The sequence below is a fragment of the Caretta caretta genome, chromosome 1 (genome assembly GCF_965140235.1).
Source record: "Caretta caretta isolate rCarCar2 chromosome 1, rCarCar1.hap1, whole genome shotgun sequence".
Taxonomy (NCBI): Eukaryota; Metazoa; Chordata; order Testudines; family Cheloniidae; genus Caretta; species Caretta caretta.
Genome location: NC_134206.1, coordinates 230,493,354 through 230,512,347, shown reverse-complemented (window position 1 = coordinate 230,512,347; position 18,994 = coordinate 230,493,354). Strand labels below are relative to the sequence as shown.

General features: G+C 41.5%; 1 protein-coding gene across 2 annotated transcripts in view; it reads right to left on the bottom strand.

Annotated features, from left to right (window-relative positions):
* Positions 1 to 1,281: 1,281 nt before the first annotated feature.
* Positions 1,282 to 18,994, bottom strand: part of SULT4A1 (sulfotransferase family 4A member 1) — a 41,808-nt gene continuing 24,095 nt past the window's right edge. Inside the window, exons 3-8 of one of the 2 annotated variants that reach the window (XM_048825294.2) lie at positions 17,705 to 17,835; positions 14,549 to 14,629; positions 14,313 to 14,439; positions 11,213 to 11,307; positions 10,485 to 10,623; positions 1,282 to 3,022 (exon numbers count right to left, since the gene is read on the bottom strand). In XM_048825294.2, coding sequence (XP_048681251.1) covers positions 2,910 to 3,022; positions 10,485 to 10,623; positions 11,213 to 11,307; positions 14,313 to 14,439; positions 14,549 to 14,629; positions 17,705 to 17,835 — 686 coding nt within the window. In that variant the 3' untranslated portion in view covers positions 1,282 to 2,909. The remainder of the gene's footprint in view (positions 3,023 to 10,484; positions 10,624 to 11,212; positions 11,308 to 14,312; positions 14,440 to 14,548; positions 14,630 to 17,704; positions 17,836 to 18,994) is intronic. The other variant, XM_048825301.2, reaches the window with a different exon arrangement.

Here is an 18,994-nt window from a genome sequence, read left to right as displayed (position 1 = left end):
TTATTATAGTCATCTCAGTAAGGCATTCTCTATGGGGAAAAATTCAGAGGGCCACCACAAGGCCTATGTAATGTACCCATTTGGATCAGGTCTGACCCACAGAAGGACTCTGGGGTGAATCTGTCTCTAACTGTCATGCTGAAGCTGTTCCATGGATATCAATAATTAAATATGCATCAGGTCGGAGAGTGAGTCTCACTCTACAGTCCAGGGGTCAGGGTATTCACCTGAGAGGTGGGAAACCCAAGTTCAAATTACTTCCTTACATAAGGCAGAAGGGGGAATTGAACACTAGTCTTCTGTAGCCCAGCTGAGAGCAAAAACCATAGGGCTAACAGTTAGAAGGGGTTAGGAAGTGGCACCTCCAGTCTGTCACCATTTTATATGGCATTAGATTAAGATTTTGGCATTTTATTTGGCATTAGCTTAAGACTGACAGCTCTAGCCCCTGCTGTCTGTTGTGGTTCAGAGCTCAGGGACCAGTGGCTCGGAGCTCCAGGGCCCCACAGCCCCCAGTGGCTGACAACTCCAGCCCCGCCACCCCAGGGCATGGGGTTGAAGCTGAAAATGTGATGGAGGTCTTGGAAAGTCACTGAATCCATCATCTCCATGACAAAATCTTAACCTTAGCCATTAGGCATGTGCTGCTGCATTTCTTGCAAGAAATGCTTTAGGTGCCTAACTCCAGGAGAGGGTTTGTGGCTGAGAATCCCAAATGGTGACAGGTGCCTCCATCCAGCCCAAACTTAGATGCCTACATCCCTGAGAAGGGTGAAGTTTAGCCCCCACCCCTCTCAGTATTCGCTATTGGCTAGTTCCGGCACAGCTTGCTGGCTTTTGTGTTTCCCATTCTCAGGTGCATGTTTCATCACATGAATTGTACACCTAACTCAGGGCTGTGAATTCCACTATGTGGCAAGGTGCCTTACTGTTAGGCATTGCAACACTGAGCAATGTAATGCCTAAGTCCCTTTGTGGATTTAGCCCCAATTCCTTAAACCAGAGCTTAGGTGAGACTTAGGTGGGCATGAGCCTTGAACTAGCTCTCTGCACAAGGAAGAATTTCAACCAATAAGGGGAGAAAGGGTCATGATGTAGGCAAGAGTAGGAGTAGTCATGAGTGACTCACCTTGTTCCCAGTCCTGAAGGCAAAACTATAACATGCAGGAGCTATTTTGTGTGCGCATCTGGCCTTTTGATACTTGACAAGGACAAAATGAACTCAAAAAGAAGACACTTTTCAGCCTGCATATGTTAATGAAACAAATGACCAAACCTCCATGCATGGAACATGTCTTTATTAAATAGGCAAGCAAGCACAGAACTATAATGTGTAGTGCTTAATAGTCATACAGTACTAAAAATATAAAAATAGAAATAAAATTTCACTGAAAGCTGTTTCACTCACAAATATACAAGGAAAGGTGCTGTCAAGCCACATCATGCCACACCACTTGCCAATTCCTGCATTGACAGGTTATTTTCCGACAGAAGCAAAATACTAAAATCTGCTAGTCCTTCCTCACAGCTTTTGGTGAGATATACTATAGGGCTAGCAAAACGGGCCTCCTGCAGCTGAGAACCTAAAAATATAGATGTAATTAACTGAAGGATCAAAGGTACAATAATTCTGTAGAATCTCATTGTTATGGTAGCCTGCACCAGGTTAAGTATGTAACTACCCACAGGCAAATCAGGAAAATAAAAAGACTTAGAAAAAATAAACTCGAATCCTGCTTATAAATCAGACTATTAATGGCTGACAGTCAATTACTGCAACTGTATTCTGCATAAATACCATCGCTTGTGTAATACTCCCATCTGCTGGAGCATCCTTAAAATCTCTTCTTCAAGACCTGCTAGTTCATTTATGTATTTGTACCAGCATGTACATCCATCTTCAGCTTATGTCTGAACGGCTGTAAAAGTGCCAAAAATACTAAGTTCCCTCAACATCCGTGATCTCAGTGAAACTTGAGGGTGCTCACAATCCAGCAGAAAGCGCTCGTTACCAAAGAGGATCATTCTCAATGGGTGAAACTCAGACCTGTGCGGAAGACCAGCTCGTATCACAGAAACCTTGGGAGAAACTGACTCCTAACCATAGGCCCAGCACAACCCCTGTGCACCACTTACAACTCACTTACACCCTATGCTGAGGGCTTGACTGAGACTTAAGTGAGTGAACAGGCCCTTGTGATAGCCCGTCCTCTTCACAGGGATGAATTTCATTCACTCTGAATACAGCCACTTCTTATCAGACATAAGAGCATGTGTGCGCGGAGTGACAACCACAGTTATGTTTGTCTTGCAAAGTATGCCAGCGAACGGTATCCACTCAGAAATTATACAAACAATGGAAGTGCGGAAATTAAAGGAAACCCCCATCTTTATCCTTATTAATTTGGGATACGATTGTTTTGTTCTTGACATTCCAACTATAAAAATAAATGTGACAGCTAACCCCTGAGATCATTCTAGCATACAGTTTGGTTTGGCTTTTTACTGATTTCCTTCTGAAATAATTTTTTATTTGGTTTACTGAATTTTATTTAGGTTTCCAGTGAAAAGCTTCTATAAAATACATTAAATAATCAATGTGGGGCTGAAAAAGTGTACATTCTAGTTGCATATATGATACATACCTTATACTTATATAATACATTCCATAACAGCTGAGTATTCTTGTATTATCTATGAAATTCTTGCATGTTGACAAAAGATTAAAATGTTGAAGGATAAACAGCTGTTTAGGATCAAGAATAATAGTGTTTCCTATGGTTTACTTAGATTTTGTTTGTTTTTAAGTCATGTTACACATAATAACTACAGCAGTTTGTCCAGCAGGTAATAAACGAATGCATAAAGCACTTCTAGCTAATATTTGGATATTGTATGCATGCATTTTTTTATAAATAAAAGTCAAATGTGAGGTCACACTTTCCCATCTTCTGCTTATAAACTAAATCAAATTTCTCATTCATTGACACAGTGAAGATGTCTTTCCATAGCCCAACTCGTCCTGAAATACAGAGAAAGAGCACAAGTCAGACTGGTGACATGACAGAACACTGACTTTTCTAAAATTATGTGTCTGATCAGATGGGGTACCAGGCACCTCCTGTCAACTGCAGATCAACCTCTACTCACTTTTACTTCAATGAGACTTGGGGTGCTTAGCCTCTGCAGGAGGTGTGATTCATTTATACACCCCAATAAATCCCTTTGAAGCCCTCAAAATAGGTGCCACATTCCTTGTGCTGGTCATCTGCACAGGGATGAATTTCATTCCAGAAGCATTCATCCCCTTGAAGGAGTTGGCCCTATATCTTTAAATAATAATAATAGGTACCACATTTGTTTTGAATATTATTACATTAGAACCCCAATTTTAAGAACTAATTGGAGATTGAAGAGTTCATAATTGAACATCTCAAAATTACAGTAGGTCCGGTGCACACATTGCAGTAATGTTCACGGCCTCACTTTCTCTTTGTCCTTTAAACCACTACAAAGGGATTTCCAATGCACTGAAGACAGTGAAATGTGAAAGGATGTTCACTGTTTTTCATCAACACCACTTTTATTACGTGATTTTTTTTTCCCTGTCAGGAAAAATGGTTCTTATAATTGGTAGTTCATAAGATTGGTGTTCATAAAATAGAGGTTCTACTGTAACTTAATTTTGTGGATTTCAGATCTCACTGCAAACGATGGTAGTTTAATTATCCCCTTTTGAGTCAGGGATGTATTTACATGGTTGTTGAAACTTCATCACGCATTGGTGGAAGGATACACCCAAAAGAGAATAAAATAACACTAAAGATCATTGAATGCCTTTATTTTATGTTCAGGAGATGTATAAAAGGTGTTTATGATTGTACAAATATAATGAGGCAATTTCTTAAAGAGGAGTGAATACCTAAATTATGCCTACAAAAAGGTGCATTCAGGTACTCAGTTTGTGCATATAAACATGAATCGTACATGCATAATGAGTATATGCACATTTTCTGTGGGTATAATTTAGCCATCCATGTTTGAAAATTTGGCTCCTTGTATAAAATATTTTTACTTTCCTACTGAAACCAACTAATAAAATGACCCGAAAACAACGTCAAAGTTGCCAGTAAAACACTCTGGGCCTCATTCACCACTGTGTCCTTCTGGTTTTATGCCACTTTAACTGAGTCAAAATCAACTGGAGGAACACCATGTTGAAATATTAATTATATAATTATATGTATTATATAATTAATCCACTGCGTTGGGCCTTAGATTAATTCTCCTCTCACTTACAGAGTTTTAAGTGAAGATTAGCTCTATTAAAATCAAGGGCGTTAAACTGCTGTAACAGGGAGGAGAGTCAGGACTATGCTATCACAGAACTTAATCACATTAACAAGACCAAAAATTACACACAGGAGACCAGATTATGCATTTGATGCATATGAGAAACTCCTGGTTAATGTAATGAAAGTTGCTCATATATGGTAGCTACATAATTGGGTCCAAGGACATAATTATATGTGAGTGCTGTCAAAAAGTTTGCAATGTGTGTCCCACCAACTGCACAGTGACTTGAAGTTACATTAGTTATTACACATGACAAGTGTCATTCTGCGAAATAATAATTTTCCCAGTACCCCGGAAGATATAATTAACTACTAGAGGGTTTTTTTAAAAATCCCCAAAGATGAAGGCTTTGAAATTGACTGAAAATGCTTAATCTGACAGTTTTTGACAAATAAATCCTGGTACTGGCTTTCCTGTGTCAAACAGGGTAGTGAGCACTATTAATAAAAAAATTCTTGCAGCCACAAAAGTCAGGTATTGATTTCACTTGTGCTCTAGCAACAGATATGGGACAAATACAGTACACTGTGCAACATAAAATCATACATTATCCTTTAGGTAATAAAAAAGGATTCTTCCTTTGTCTCAAAAAGAAAATTGAAGAACCTTGTTATTCCTGAATCTCTCTAATGATACCTTAGGTACAAATTACAAGTTTTATAAATGGAATGTACTATAGTGTGTTTTACTAGCATCTGTTTCTCAACCATATAGACTGATAGCTTGTCAAAAAGTTACCCACCTGGTTTATCATTTGAATCATGCAACTGTGTAATTTATGATGTGATATGAAGCAAAAATAAGTAATATAGCTAATCAAAATGCTCTGCTTTCACAGCAGCTCAGGGCTTCTTCAGAGTAAAGATCAATGTGCTAAAAGAAAAAAAATTAAAGAACCAAAATAAAGCAAAATAATAAGGTAAACATAGTTGATAAATTAAAAATATTTGGAACAAATTACAGTAAACTGTGGTTACTCCTGGGGGAATTCTGCAACACACACAGGAGACCTGATGTGGTTACTCTCCTGGCAGGGGGGGGGCGCAGTGGAGGGGGAGGAGGAGGACAGGCGTGTCTAGAGGGTTCCTGGCAGATGCAGTTTCCAGCACGCCTTGAGGGAAGGAGACAGCGGCGCGCAGGAAACTTCACACAAGCCTGGGACCCAGAATCAGGCTGTTTCTCCTTCTGGATCCCTGGGCTCTGAAGGGTAGGAGGGTAGGTGTCTGGGCTGGAGGGGGGGAAAGCCTCTGGGCAAGGGGGTGCCCCAAAGCTGGGCTCAGTGGGGGAGGAAGTGCGGGTATCTGGGCTCTGGCAGGGAGGGGGTGCGGTTATCTGGGCTGTAGTACCCTGTGGCTGGGCTCTGGGGGGTAGGGGGTTCAGGTTTATTGGCTGGGGGGGGGGCCACAGCTGGTCTCTAAGGGGGCAGGGGGTTGGGCTGAGCTGGGGCGGGGTGCAGAGAAACAGGTACTGGGTTATCATAGGGGTTTCTTTAACTCTATTCCTGGGGGAATTTTTGTGTGTGTCTGTATTGTTACAGACATACTTACTGGCAGGTATTTTGAAATAAATTACCAAAATAATAGAAACTGGCATGATTATGCAGTGTTATTTTGACAAATAAAATTTGCAGAATTTTAAAATATTGTGCACAGAATTTTTATTTTTTGGTGCAGAATTCCCCCAGGAGAATGTGATGTTATTGCTACCATGCTAGATCACATAAATGAACAGAGGACAAAACTGCCATTAATGAAGTTGCATTTTGAAGGAACAAAACATTGCAAAAGCCAAAAACAGCAATCAAAATGAATTCAAAATAAGGAATTTCAATAAAAAGCAGACAGCAAATAAATGAACAGGTATTTAGTTGACTACTGTATCTCCCTCCTCTACCACAAAATAAGAGCTTATGTACAGTACCTAGCATAAATGGGTACTGATCCCTGACTGGGGCTTCTAGGCTGTAATGTAAAGCAATAGATAATAATAACAGCAACAGAGTAGGAACACAAAAGACAGACCATCACCCTACACCTGTTCTGGATGCCATGCAGACAGGCTGGTTTACAGAGAAGCTACTGTGCCTTCCAACTGAGGAGTGCCAGGTCGTGGTGTTCTCACCACAGCCCGTCTCTCTTTCCTCACAACTGCCATTCAAAAGGCCAGCAAAATCATTCTCCATAAGAGCTAGTCAGGGAGTGAGGAAGCAGCAGCACCAATGCCAGGGACCCATCCCTTGCCCCTGCTGAGCAGTTGAGCCATCGATTGGGATTAAAAGGAAGGTACAGCTGCCTTTGTCTCTCTCTCCCCTCCCCCCCGGGAAAACTGAATGGCCAGGCCAAATTCTAACTTAACTATCCTATTGTACTAAAAGGCAGTACAGGAACTGGCAGAGGAATTGATGGTATCTCCGCTGTGTTTTCCCTCCAGGAGAGAGGTCACAGCTGTAAATCCCAAGCAGAAGTTAGGCTCCTAACTCCCTTTGAGGAGCAGGGTTTAGACCACACCCTTCTTTTGCCATTTCCTATTGGCTAGTTTAGGTGGCTCCTCACAATACGCTGGCTTTTGTGACTCCCATTCTTAGGCACCTAACAGTCCCCATGCACTGTATAGGGAGCTTGTGTACCTATGTCAGGGATAAGGATTGCATTAGGTGGCAGGGTGACTAAAGTAAGGCATAGCAATGCTAAGCCGAAGTCTCTTTCGTGGATCTAGCCCTGTGTATTTTTTGCAGTGAGCTATACTGCTGACAAAGACAGAAACTGGGAGTGAGGGGGTGGGGGGAGTCCTTTAACTCGACCTGCTAACTCATGTGAAAACTACGAACTGCTTTGTTTTCACTAGGATTTTACCTTGTTATTTAACTTGAGCTAAGAATGCCCCTTTTTTGCCAGTGAACACACAGTCTATGAGGTTAGTGAAAATTATTATTATACCTGTTTTCAGATAGGTGAACGGAGGCACACAAAGGCTCAAACTCACTGAGCAAGTTAAATACAAAGTAGGGAATGGATCTCAGGAACTCTGATTCCCAGTCTGCTACTCAAATAACTGCACTGCCTCTCTAAAGTATATAGGGTGTCTTTCCATGCCAGGCTTGCAGAGTAACAGATTTTTCAGATGAAAATAAGGAGCTGCCTTATGAAGATTGATCACGTGCTAATGTCATGCTAATATTCAAAAAAGGCCAGTGGGATGATCTAGGTGATTGTAGTTAGCCTGATGTCAGTCCTGAGCAAAATCATGGAAAAAGCTGATACAGGATTCAGTCAATACAGAACTAAAGGAGGGGAATTAATGCCAGTCAGCATGAATTTATGGAAAACAGATCCTGTCAGACAAGCCTGTTTTCATTCTATGATGAGACTACATGTTTGGTTGATAAAGGTAACCATGTAGATGTAATATACTTACACTTTTGTACGGCATTTGACTTAGTATGACACAACATTCTGGTAAAAAAAATAGCACTATGCACTATCCGTAGAGCGTACAAGAAATGGACTAAGAACAGGCTAACTGACAGAGCTCAAAAAGTCATTGTCAATGGCAAACCATTATTGAATAGGGATGCTTCTAGTGAGATTCTGCAGGGATCATACTAAGCCCAATGCTGTTCAGTATTTTTATCAATGATTGGGAAGTAAAAATATAATCACTGCTTATAAAAATTGTGGCTGATACAAAGATTGCAGAGTGGTAAATAATGATGAGGACAGATAATTGTACAGAGTAATCTGTATCACTTGGTAACCTGGGCCCATTCAAACAAAATGCAAGATCACACATCCAGGAACAAGGAATGCAGGCTGTACCTACAGAATGGAGATCGGTATCCTGGGAAGCAGCAACTCTGAAAAGTATTTAGGAGTCATAATGGATAAATACCGTGAGTTCCCCGTGTGCTGTTGTGGCAAAAAGGGCTAATGCTATCCTTGGATGTATAAACAGGGGAGTAGGAGTAAGAAGGTGAGACCAATATTGGGATCCTGTTTACAGTTCTGGTGTCCATGTTTTTACAAGGATGTTGAAAGATTGTAAAGGGTGAAGAAAGCGCCACAAAAGTGGTTTGAGGGCTGGAGAAAATACTTACAGAGATTTAAAGAACTCAAACTCTTTAGCTTCTCAAAAAGAAGATTGAAAGGTAAATTGATTTGTGTGTGTAAGTACTGTCACAGGGAGAAAACACCAGGTACTACAGAGCAGTTTAATCTAGCACAGTGGTCTCCAACCTTTTTATGCTCAAGATCACTTTTTGAATCTAAGGGCAACCGAGGATTTACCCTGCCCCTTCCCCAAAGCCCCACCCTGCTCACTCTGTCAGCAGCAGGTATGGGGTGCTGGCTCTGGGAGGGGGCTCTGGGCTGGGGCAGAGTGTTGGGGTTCAGGAGGGGGTATAGGGTGCTTGCTCTGGGAGGGGAGTCAGGGCTGGGCCTTGGGGTGCAGGAGGAGATTCAGGGTGCAGAAGGAGGTATGGGGTGCTGGCTCTGGGAGGGGCTCAGGCCTGGGAGTTGGAGTGCAGGAGGGGGCTTGGGGTCCTGGCTCTGGAAAGGGGCGCAGGGTGGGGCTTGGGGTGCAGGAGGGGGTTCAGGCTGCAGGAGGAGGTATGGGGTGCTGGCTTTGGGAGGGGGCTGGGGTGCGGCCTCACACTGGGCAGCACTTACCTCTGGCAGCTCCCGGTCGATGGCGGGTGCAGCGAGGCTAAGGCAGCCCCACACTGCTCCAGGAAGGGGCCAACGCACCCCTGCAGCCCCTGGGGGAGGCATGTGGCTCCACACGCTGCCTCTCCCTGCAAGCACCGCTCCCGCAGCTCTCCTGGCCAATGGGAGCTGTGGGCGTGGTGCCTGCAGGCAGGAGCAGCACATGGAGGGAGAGCCCTGCCCTCCCCCGGGGGCTGCGGGACTGCACTGGCTGCTTCCGGGAGTGGCATGAAGCTGGGGTAGGCAGGGAGTCTGCCTTAGCGGCAGCCACACTGTGCCACCGGAGATCACGATCGACTGGGAGACCCTCTAGGATCGACCAGTCAATCGCCATCAACCGGTTGGTGACCACTGATCTAGCAGATAAAGTTATAACAAGAACCGATGGTTGGAAGCTGAAGCCTGACAAATTCAAATTAGAAATTTTTTACAGGGAGGGTGATTACCCATTGGAATAAACTACCAAGGAAAACGATAGATTCTCCATCTCTTGTTGTCTTCAAATCAAGATGTCATGCCATTCTGGAAGAGATGCTTTAGTCCAAGGGTAGGCAACCTATGGCACGCGTGCCAAAGGTGGCACGCAAGCTGATTTTCAGTGGCACTCACACTGCCCGGGTCCTGGCCACTGGTCCGGGGGGCTCTGCATTTTAATTTTATTTTAAATGAAGCTTCTTAAACATTTTAAAAAACGTATTTACTTTACATACAACAATAGTTTAGTTATATATTATAGACTTATAGAAAGAGACCTTCTAAAAACGTTAAAATGTATTACTGGCATGCAAAACCTTAAATTAGAGTGAATAATTGAAGACTCAGCACACCACTTCTGAAAGGTTGCCGACCCCTGCTTTAGTCAAACACTAGTTATTGGGCTCAATGCAGCAGTAACTGGGTGAAATTCTATGGCCTGTGTTATACCAGAGGTCAGACTAGATGATCTAATCTAATGGTCCCTTCTGGCCTTAAAATGTAGTGGTTATCTTTGCTGATGCTAGATATTCATCTTCTTCTTACAACCAGGTTGTTTTGGTTGTTGGGTTTTTTTTCAATCAAATACCTCTTTTAGGGCCAAATTTATCACTTATATAAGCAGAGACAACACATTTAAAGTCAGTGGTGTTGCACCCACTTGCACCAATGCTGAAGTTGGCCCAATACCGTTAAAATATTTGTAAATATGCAATGTTCATCCTGGATGTTTTTATTTTCTTTTAAATCACATTCACTCCTTCTTTGTCCCAATACTAAACAGTCAAAGTTCCTATCAGACTAATGATAATTTTCCCTCTGATGTTTCAATAACATTTTAGTGTAGATTGAATTTAAGACAATAATTTGCTAACACATCCTGTACGTTATCAATCCATCACTTATCCTTTTGCGACACCCACTTGAAGAAGTTGCTGTGTATATGACACATACCCCTGCCAACTGGAAGGGCTTCTGCATTACAGCACTGATCAATGAGTTGGTGGCAATGTTCCACCATGGATTCCAGCTGTGCTTTGTCATAAGAAACTCCCAAGAATCTCACCAACTGCTCAACCATTGTTGCAAGGTCCTGTAAGAAAATATTTAAAAACAAGTAAAAGTCAATAGACTTCAAGATTAAATATACGAATGCAAAAAATGTGTTGAAGTGGAGTTAAGGCTGCAACCGGAAAATAGCATCCTGTGCGGCTTGTTTGCCCTTCCTGAGTGTGAAAGTTGAATCCCCCAGACTCAAATGTTGGAAAACCAGCAAATGCCAGGGGAAGAAACATAGATGCCTAGGAAACCTGAGGTGCCTGCAAGGCCTGGTGTGAGTTTTGTGGATCGAAATGGAGCCCAAACTGAGACTTTGGTGCCTAAACCCGTGACTTAGATATCTACATCTGGTATTTAAGCGCATAAGTAGCTTTGTGGATCTGGCCTTAAATCCTTATTAAGGCTCTTAAATAAATTACCTGATTTTCAAAAAGTGCTGAGAAACTTCACAGCTTACATGAAAGTCGGTGGACGCTGCTGGTGATCAATGGTTTGAAAAATTAGGCCACACGTTTGGGAGTTCAAGTATGGACTCAGGAGTCTGACTTTAGACTCCCAATTTGATGAATCTGAGTCACGATCAATATCGGGCAATAGAAAATTCTTTATAATATCTGGTTTACCTTGTGCATATCTTCATACTTGAGGAAAAGAACATTGGAGTCCGTGTGATGTTCCCAGAATTCTTGCACATGCTCAAACCATGAACCATATCCTACTGCAGAGACAGAGAACATTATAACTGACAAGGAATATGATCAATATTCTTATGAGTCCCTCTTGAACAGGAACTGAGGAAAATAAGTACCTTTGAATGGCTGAAGCACTTTATACTTCCAAGGGAATTTTGTTTGTTTCTGCACTGTTTCTATTCCTAATAAGGAACATCACTGAAATAGAGCATAGTCTCCATCAGTGTTGATGAGATCTTAACACCTTCACAGAGAGCTGATTTGCCCTAAAGGCATGTTATTATGGCTCTGCATTCAATGCAAAAGGCCACCGTGTTGCATGATGAGCACTCTTTTGAGATCAAGAATACTGATGCATTGCTCATGAGTAGAAAGGGAGCCAGCAGAAAAAATGTGCCTGCAGATTCCCAATCACTATGCATATTACTGAATGGGAATGAGAGGACATTCCTGCAGTTTACATGTCACACTGCAGTCCACTTTCCTTTCGCTTGGCTACACTCTGCAGAACATAGCTTCGAGGGAGAGTAGTGTAGATGGTCTTAGAAACCATTATCCACATTTGATAAAAGATTCCTCCTCACTGCATTCCTATGTGCAATGCAATTTCTAGGGTCAACATTTTCTTTCTTACTTAAGAAAGTAGTGAGGAAATGGCCCTATACATCCAAATGTTGTTCTGGAAACAAAAGTGAAAATCAAAAATAAAAATCTGTAACCAGGAAATTCTACATACAGTTAAATCTTTCCCCTCCCCAGTGCCCCAAAATCTAAATTTACTGTCTTGTTTCTGTTGCTTTTAAATTGTCTAGGAGCACTTCTGCTCATCCAAAAGAATATCAGTACTTAGGCCCAGAACTTTATCTCACTTACACTGGTATAAATCCAGAATACATCCATTGACTTCAGTCAATGTACACCAATGTAATAAAGATCAGACACTGGTCCCTACAATCTGAGAAAAAAATGTCTTTTGCTGCAAATTTTATCAGAAGAAAATATATTTGGGTACACCATCCAGACAAAAATACATTCTGAAAATTTGTTAATTTATCTGTTTGTCATCTATCATAATTTCTAATGAGTATTTCAAATCATCAAGAAGTAGGATTTGTGCAAAACAGGCAAACATTTTTCCACTTTTTGCACAAAACGTCTTGTCATCTGACTATGCGCAATTTTCTTTTCAAATTATGTTTTTCCATGAATTCAACAAAGTAGCTATACAAAATAAGAAAATATTCCACTTCTGAACTTCGCATTTTTAATTTAATAATGGGCTCATTTTTACTTCACAAAGGGGCCTGTTTTCATGTGAAAATTCACAAAACACAGGTCATTTTCCAGCAAAACACACCCATTTTCAATGTATATAACTGTATGTGAAAAATTGGCATTTTGAGCTCTCTCTGTTGTTATGACTATTTCACACGCCTCTAAATATGTGTTTATATTAGGTCTACAAATTGGTGAAGCAAAAAAGTCACACAGGATAGCTCAATACCGGCTGCTCCTAACCCAAGCCGGGTGGATTTGATGGTACAGAGCAGCAAGCATTTAAGATAGTGTTGACAGGTTACCATTATCTTATATGAGGAAAGCCTCTCAAATCTTCAGGGGATGATGCTACAGAATGAGGCGGTTCTCTGACTTCATCCCCATGCCCTGAAACTAAAGAGCCACCATGAAGAGAAGGTGTGCGGAGGGGTTTCTACAGGGCCAGGATGGGAGAGGGATGGAGGGAGAATGATGTCATGTTGGCTCAGTCCTCTTCCTCCAGAAAAACTTTGGCCAAAGGAGCAGGTTTTCTTCTCCTTTCATTCCCTCCCAGGGGAAAAAACTGAGGGCATGACATGGTCCTTAGTTAAATGTATTACACTATAAAAGGCCCCATTTGCACAGTTATAGGAACATAGAAAGTGTTATAATGTTTTACTGACTCTGTGATGTTGGGTTAAATCACATACCTGGGGCAAGATAACTGAACTAGCTTGAGTTTAAAGCACTCAGGGCTTGTCTACACTGGCAATTTACAGCGCTGCAACTTTCTCATTATGGGGTGTGAAAAAACATCCCCCCTGAGCGCAGCAAGTTTCAGCGCTGAAAAGCGCCAGTGTAGACAGTGCCCCAGCGCTGGGAGCTGCGCACCTCATGGAGGTGGTTTTTTTAGAGCGCTGGGAGAGCTCTCTCCCAGCACTCTGGCATGACCACACAAGCCACGTTAAAGTGCCGCTGTGGCAGCACTTTAGCGATGCCAGTGTAGACTAGCCCTAACTGCCTGGAGCTAGAGATTTTTGTGTGTGGATGGGAGTCAGGTTTGGGGCAATACTCAAGTCATACTTTGAGCTAACAATGCAGTATAGACAAGCCCATAAAAACTGCCATCGTGAAACAAGCCAATAGTCCATCTTGTCTGGGTATATTGTTTCCTACAGTGGCCAGAACCAGATATTTCAGAGGAAGGCATAAAACCTCCATAATACCCTTAATTTTACGATAGCACAATGTAGCTACGGTGTGCTCCACTGCAGATAGGCTGAAGGGTATTCCCACATAGTGCCTGATCCCTTCTTCTTGACTATGACAAAAACTTTCACTCTTAGCTTGGTCCAATCCTGTGAGGAGCAGAGTGACTCCCAAGAGGTGATGAGTGCCATCAACATCCACTGAAATCAACAGGAGCTGAGGATGCTTGGTAATTCCCACAAGGCACCTGGCACATTGCAGGATTAGGCCCTGATTGACCTCACTGAGAGTTTTGCCTGAGTAAGCTGCTGCAGGACTGAATCCATAGTGCCCAATACTGCAGTCTGTGCAGTTGTTTAGATAACATGATGACAGTTTGCATCTACATGGAGAAATTCTACAGTCTGAATCCATCCATTAAAAATCAGTTGGCAGTGCCCATGAAGCAACTAAAATATCACCAGAAATATAATCATATACCAGTATTATAATAATAATATATAGAATGCAGAGGTAAAAATAAATGGATAATAGATTGCATCATGCACAGAGAAAAGTTCCTTACACTTGTCATTCATAAACCTTCGACAGAATTCTTGAAATGTTCCTCTGTAGCTCATGGTTCTTAGGGAGCGGTGAAACTGGTAATAGGACACTACCAGGTCTTTGGGGTTGCGAGCCATGTATATTACCTACGAAAGTGAAAACAATTCATGTTATTAAAAGCATATTTCCTTCACTTCACAAACCATGCAAGCACCAGTGGGTGGTACAGCTAATCAAACACCAATTCATTTTTACCTTGGAATCGCCATTATGGAGGTCTGAAGGCAAAAACCGATATGGTAGGTGGCTTTTTATGAGGCGAGGAGATGTGAGCTCCTAAAAGAAAATGGAAGCAGAAAACATTTCTCACTGCAGATAAGTTGGCTGGCATTTCTTTCTAAATTTTCAAATGTAAAGTATCCTTACTGCACTGCTTTACATTCACAAACTCACTGCTCAAACTAACGAGGATTCGGGGCGAAGAATTTGATTATGGTTTTCCATTTGTTTCCAAACGTCAAAAGTTAAGATAATGAGACTTTGCAGCAATTGGTCATTTCCAAATCTCTTACCTTCTTTTTACCAACGGATTTTTCAAGATGAGGAGTGGGATTTTCTGAAGCATTTTGGGTCTGGCTAATTCTGCTGCCATTTAAGTTAATGTCAATGAGAGCAAAGTTAGCTGGACATGGAGCACTTTTGCAAATCCCACCCTAAATTTCTTCACCAACATTTTTCTTTATTTCACTCATGCACTTTAAAGTACATTCAGAACTGGGCCCAGGCAAAGCACTCAATCAAATGATTTATCAGTGTTGGGTCAATATTTTAAAAACAGAACTTTTTAAACTTTGAGACAGTTACTGTATTGTTACTTGAATAAGCTACTGGCAGTTAAAATCATAGGGATTTATATTTTATAGAGGTGTTACCTGCAATGTAGCTCTCTGTATGCAATCTAACACTAAGCTCATTCACTATTATTATTTGTATTGTGGTAGCTCCTAGGAACCCTGTTCATGGACCAAGACCCCATTTTGCTAGGTGCTGTACAAACATAACAAAAAGATGGTCCCTGCCCTAAAGAGCTTACATTCTAAGGCCACATCTACACTACAGGTGCTAATGGTGTAGCTACAGCACCAGCTATGCCACTGTAACCCCACAGTGCAGACTGAGACTACAGCGATAGAAGGGGGTTTCCCTAATGGTGTAGGAACTCCACCTCCCTAAGTGATGGTAGCTAGGTTGACAGAAGCATTCTTCCGTTGACCTAGCTGCATCTACACTGAGGGTTAGATCAGCATAGCTACTGCATTGAGTGGATTGAATTTTTCACACCCTTGAGCACCACAACTATGTTAACCTAAGTTTTAAGCGTAGACCCCTAGACTTTAAGGTCAGAAGGGACCATCATGATTGTGTAGTCTGACCTTCTGCACATTACAGGCCACAGAACCTTGCCTACCCACTCCTGCAATAGACCCATAAGCTCTGACTGAGTTACTGAAGTCCTCAAATCACGATTTAAAGACTTCAAGTTACAGAGAATCTGCCATTTACACTAGTTTAAACCTGCAAGTGACCCATGCCCCACGCTGCAGAGGAATGTGAACACCCCCCTCTCCCTGGCGAGAGACTCTGCTAATCTGAGCTGGGGGAAAAATCCTTCCCAACCTCAAATATGGTGATCAGTTAGATCATGAGCATTTGGGCAAGCCCCATTAGCCAGACACCTGGGAAAGAATCCCCTGTAGTAACTCAGAGCCCTCACCAGCTTCTGTCCCATCACCGACGGTTGGAGATAGTTGCAGATTGGCTACATGCTGTTGTAGACAGTCCCATCATACCATCCCCTCCATAAAATTTATCATGCTCAGTCTTGAAGCCAGTTAGGTTTTTTGTTTCCCTTGGAAGGCTGTTCCAGAACTTTACTCCTTTGATAGTGAGAAACCTTAATCTAATTTCAAGTCTAAACTTGCTGATGGCCAGTTTATATCCATTTGTTCTTGTGTCCACATTGGCACTTAACTTAAATAACTCCTCTCCCTCCCTGGTATTTATCCCTCTGATGTATTTATAGAGAGCAATTTTATCTCCCCCAACCTTCTTTTGGTTAGGCTAAACAAGCCAAGCTCTTTGATTCTCCTCTCATAAGGTATATTTTCCATTTCTCTGATCATCCTTCTCTGCACCTGTTCCAGTTTGAATTAATCTTTCTTAAACATGGGAGACCAGAATTTCAGTCAGTATTCCAGATGAGTCTGAACATATTGGCAATAACACTTCCCTATCTCTACTGGAAATATCTCACCTGATGCATCCTAGAACTGCATTAACCTTTTTCACGGCCAAATCACATTGGCAGCTCATAGTTATCCTGCAATCAACCAATACACTCAGGTCTTTCTCCTTCTCTGCTGCTTCCAAGTGAGAAGTCCCCAGTTTACAACAAAAATTCTTTTTGTTAGTCGCTAAGTGCATGACCTTGCACTTTGCACTATTAAGTTTCATCCTATTTCTATTACTCCAGTTTTCAAGGTAGTACAAATCTTCTTTTATGATATTCCTGGCCTCCTCTCTATTGGCAATATCTCCCAGCTTCGTATTGCCCAACATCCGCAAATTCTATTAGCACATTCCCACTTTTTGCGCCAAGGTCATCAATAAAAACGTTAAATAAGATTGGTCCCAATACTGATCTCTGAGGAACTAGTAACCTACCCCCAGCCTGATAGTTCATCTTTCAGTATGACCTGTTGTAGTCTTCTCTTTAACCAGTTCCTTATCTACCTTTCAATTCCCAAATTAATTCCCATCTTCTCCAATCTAACTAATAATTTCCATGTGGAACTGTATCAAATTCCTTACTGAAATCCAGGTATGTTAGGTCTACTGCATTTCCTTTGTCTAACAGACCAACCCCAAGTCACTAGTCCTCATAACCACTTCTCAAAGGTGCAGATGGCATTTCGTGCAAAATATTCTGTACTCCCCAAACCACCGTAGAGACATCCAGGTGTTTGTCTCTCACCCACTCCTGGCAGAAACTTTTATGCAGATCCAGCAAGGGGAAGGAGAAGCTAGGGAACAAACCAGAGCTACCTGATTTGAGTCACCTTTACTTACATAAGCAAAGGGAAGAACTGGGCCTTTTATATTCAGGGCACCCGCATCAAAGGCATTTAGGTCACCAAGTAACATATTTAAAAACATAACGAAGTACAATAAAACATTACAATAAAATATTTTTAAAAATAATAAACCAATAAAATTCTGAATCATTAAAATAAATTGAGCAGGTCAAGTGACAAAAAGGACAAAAAAATGGGATGGGAGGGAATGGTAATAAATATGGGGATAAGAAAAAGCACCTGAATGCGGAAAGACTTTCAGTGAAGTCAACTGTACCTTGATGATGTCCAGACCAGGCTGAGGATACTCTAGCACTGGAAGCTGTTCATCTATATTCATTAATCCAATCTCATCAGGGTCAGCTCCCTGACTCACTAGATATACCACTTCCTGTAGCAAGCCTGTGCCTCCAAAGATAAACCAAACAACAAAAGAGAAGATATTGTATTATAATCCTTATTTAAACAGAAACACCTGAAAGCAAAGACCTAAACATACAAATAATAATAACTATGTCCTTGAAAGTTTTCTGAAAACTAATATCTAGAGCTACTGTAAGTGCTAATGATATTGGATCTATCCCTCCAGCTGTGTTTTAAACATAAGATCTTCTTCCCTGTAAAATGTCCAAGTTATTTCCTTGAGTAGTTTAAATGTAAATATTTAAATATAAATAGAGTTTCCCAGCATCTTTAATCTCATAACATTTTACCCACATTAGTGAAAATTCACAGCATAAATGTGAGGTAGGTAAATATTACATCCATTTTAGAGATGAAGAATTGAGGTACACAGAGATTGTCCAGGGTCACACATCAGTAATGGGAACAGACACCCTTTCCAGTTCTAAATATTAGGGAACACTACCACTTTGTATGCACACTGCGGTCTTATGTAGAGTAGAGTTTTTGATCTTGTTGTAACTTGAGAATTTACTGATTCTCAGTTAACTCATATTAACTATACAGGAACAACTTGTTCCTGGACAGAAAGGTTTGTTGCTGGTGGTGGTTCACCCTCGTCAATTAATTTGAGTACAATAGGACCAAAAACTCTAATCTAGACAAGGGTTGAAAGCATTGGCCCTTCCTCTTGCAGAGAAGACTCTCTCTGACGTTAGAACTGAAATGGTGGCTGGAAAGGTGCAAAATTGGACGCCCTTAAACCTTATCTTCTGGTTGGCAATCAGTGCAATGTTCTATCAAATGGAATGGAACAGGTCATTTTCAACATATCAGGAAACTTAGTGAATTCTCAATTAGGATTTCTTAATCCCAAATGAGGTGAAAAAAAAATCTCAACCCTACCACTGCTGCACTTTAAGAGGTTGTTCAGTAAATGCATGAGTGCAGCTGGTATGAAATCACAGCCTGGGAGGCACATTTCTGGGAGTTGCTTTCCAGAGTGAGCCCTGTAAATGTTAAGACTGATGAGACCCATTTCACCGATTTACCTGCCAGCTGAGTACAGGGTAATTAGAATGACTCGGAAGAAGTTCCTTTATAATATAACACCTCTGTCAGTGACCCGACTTGTGCTCCATTTACATTATCCCTTCAAACTCTT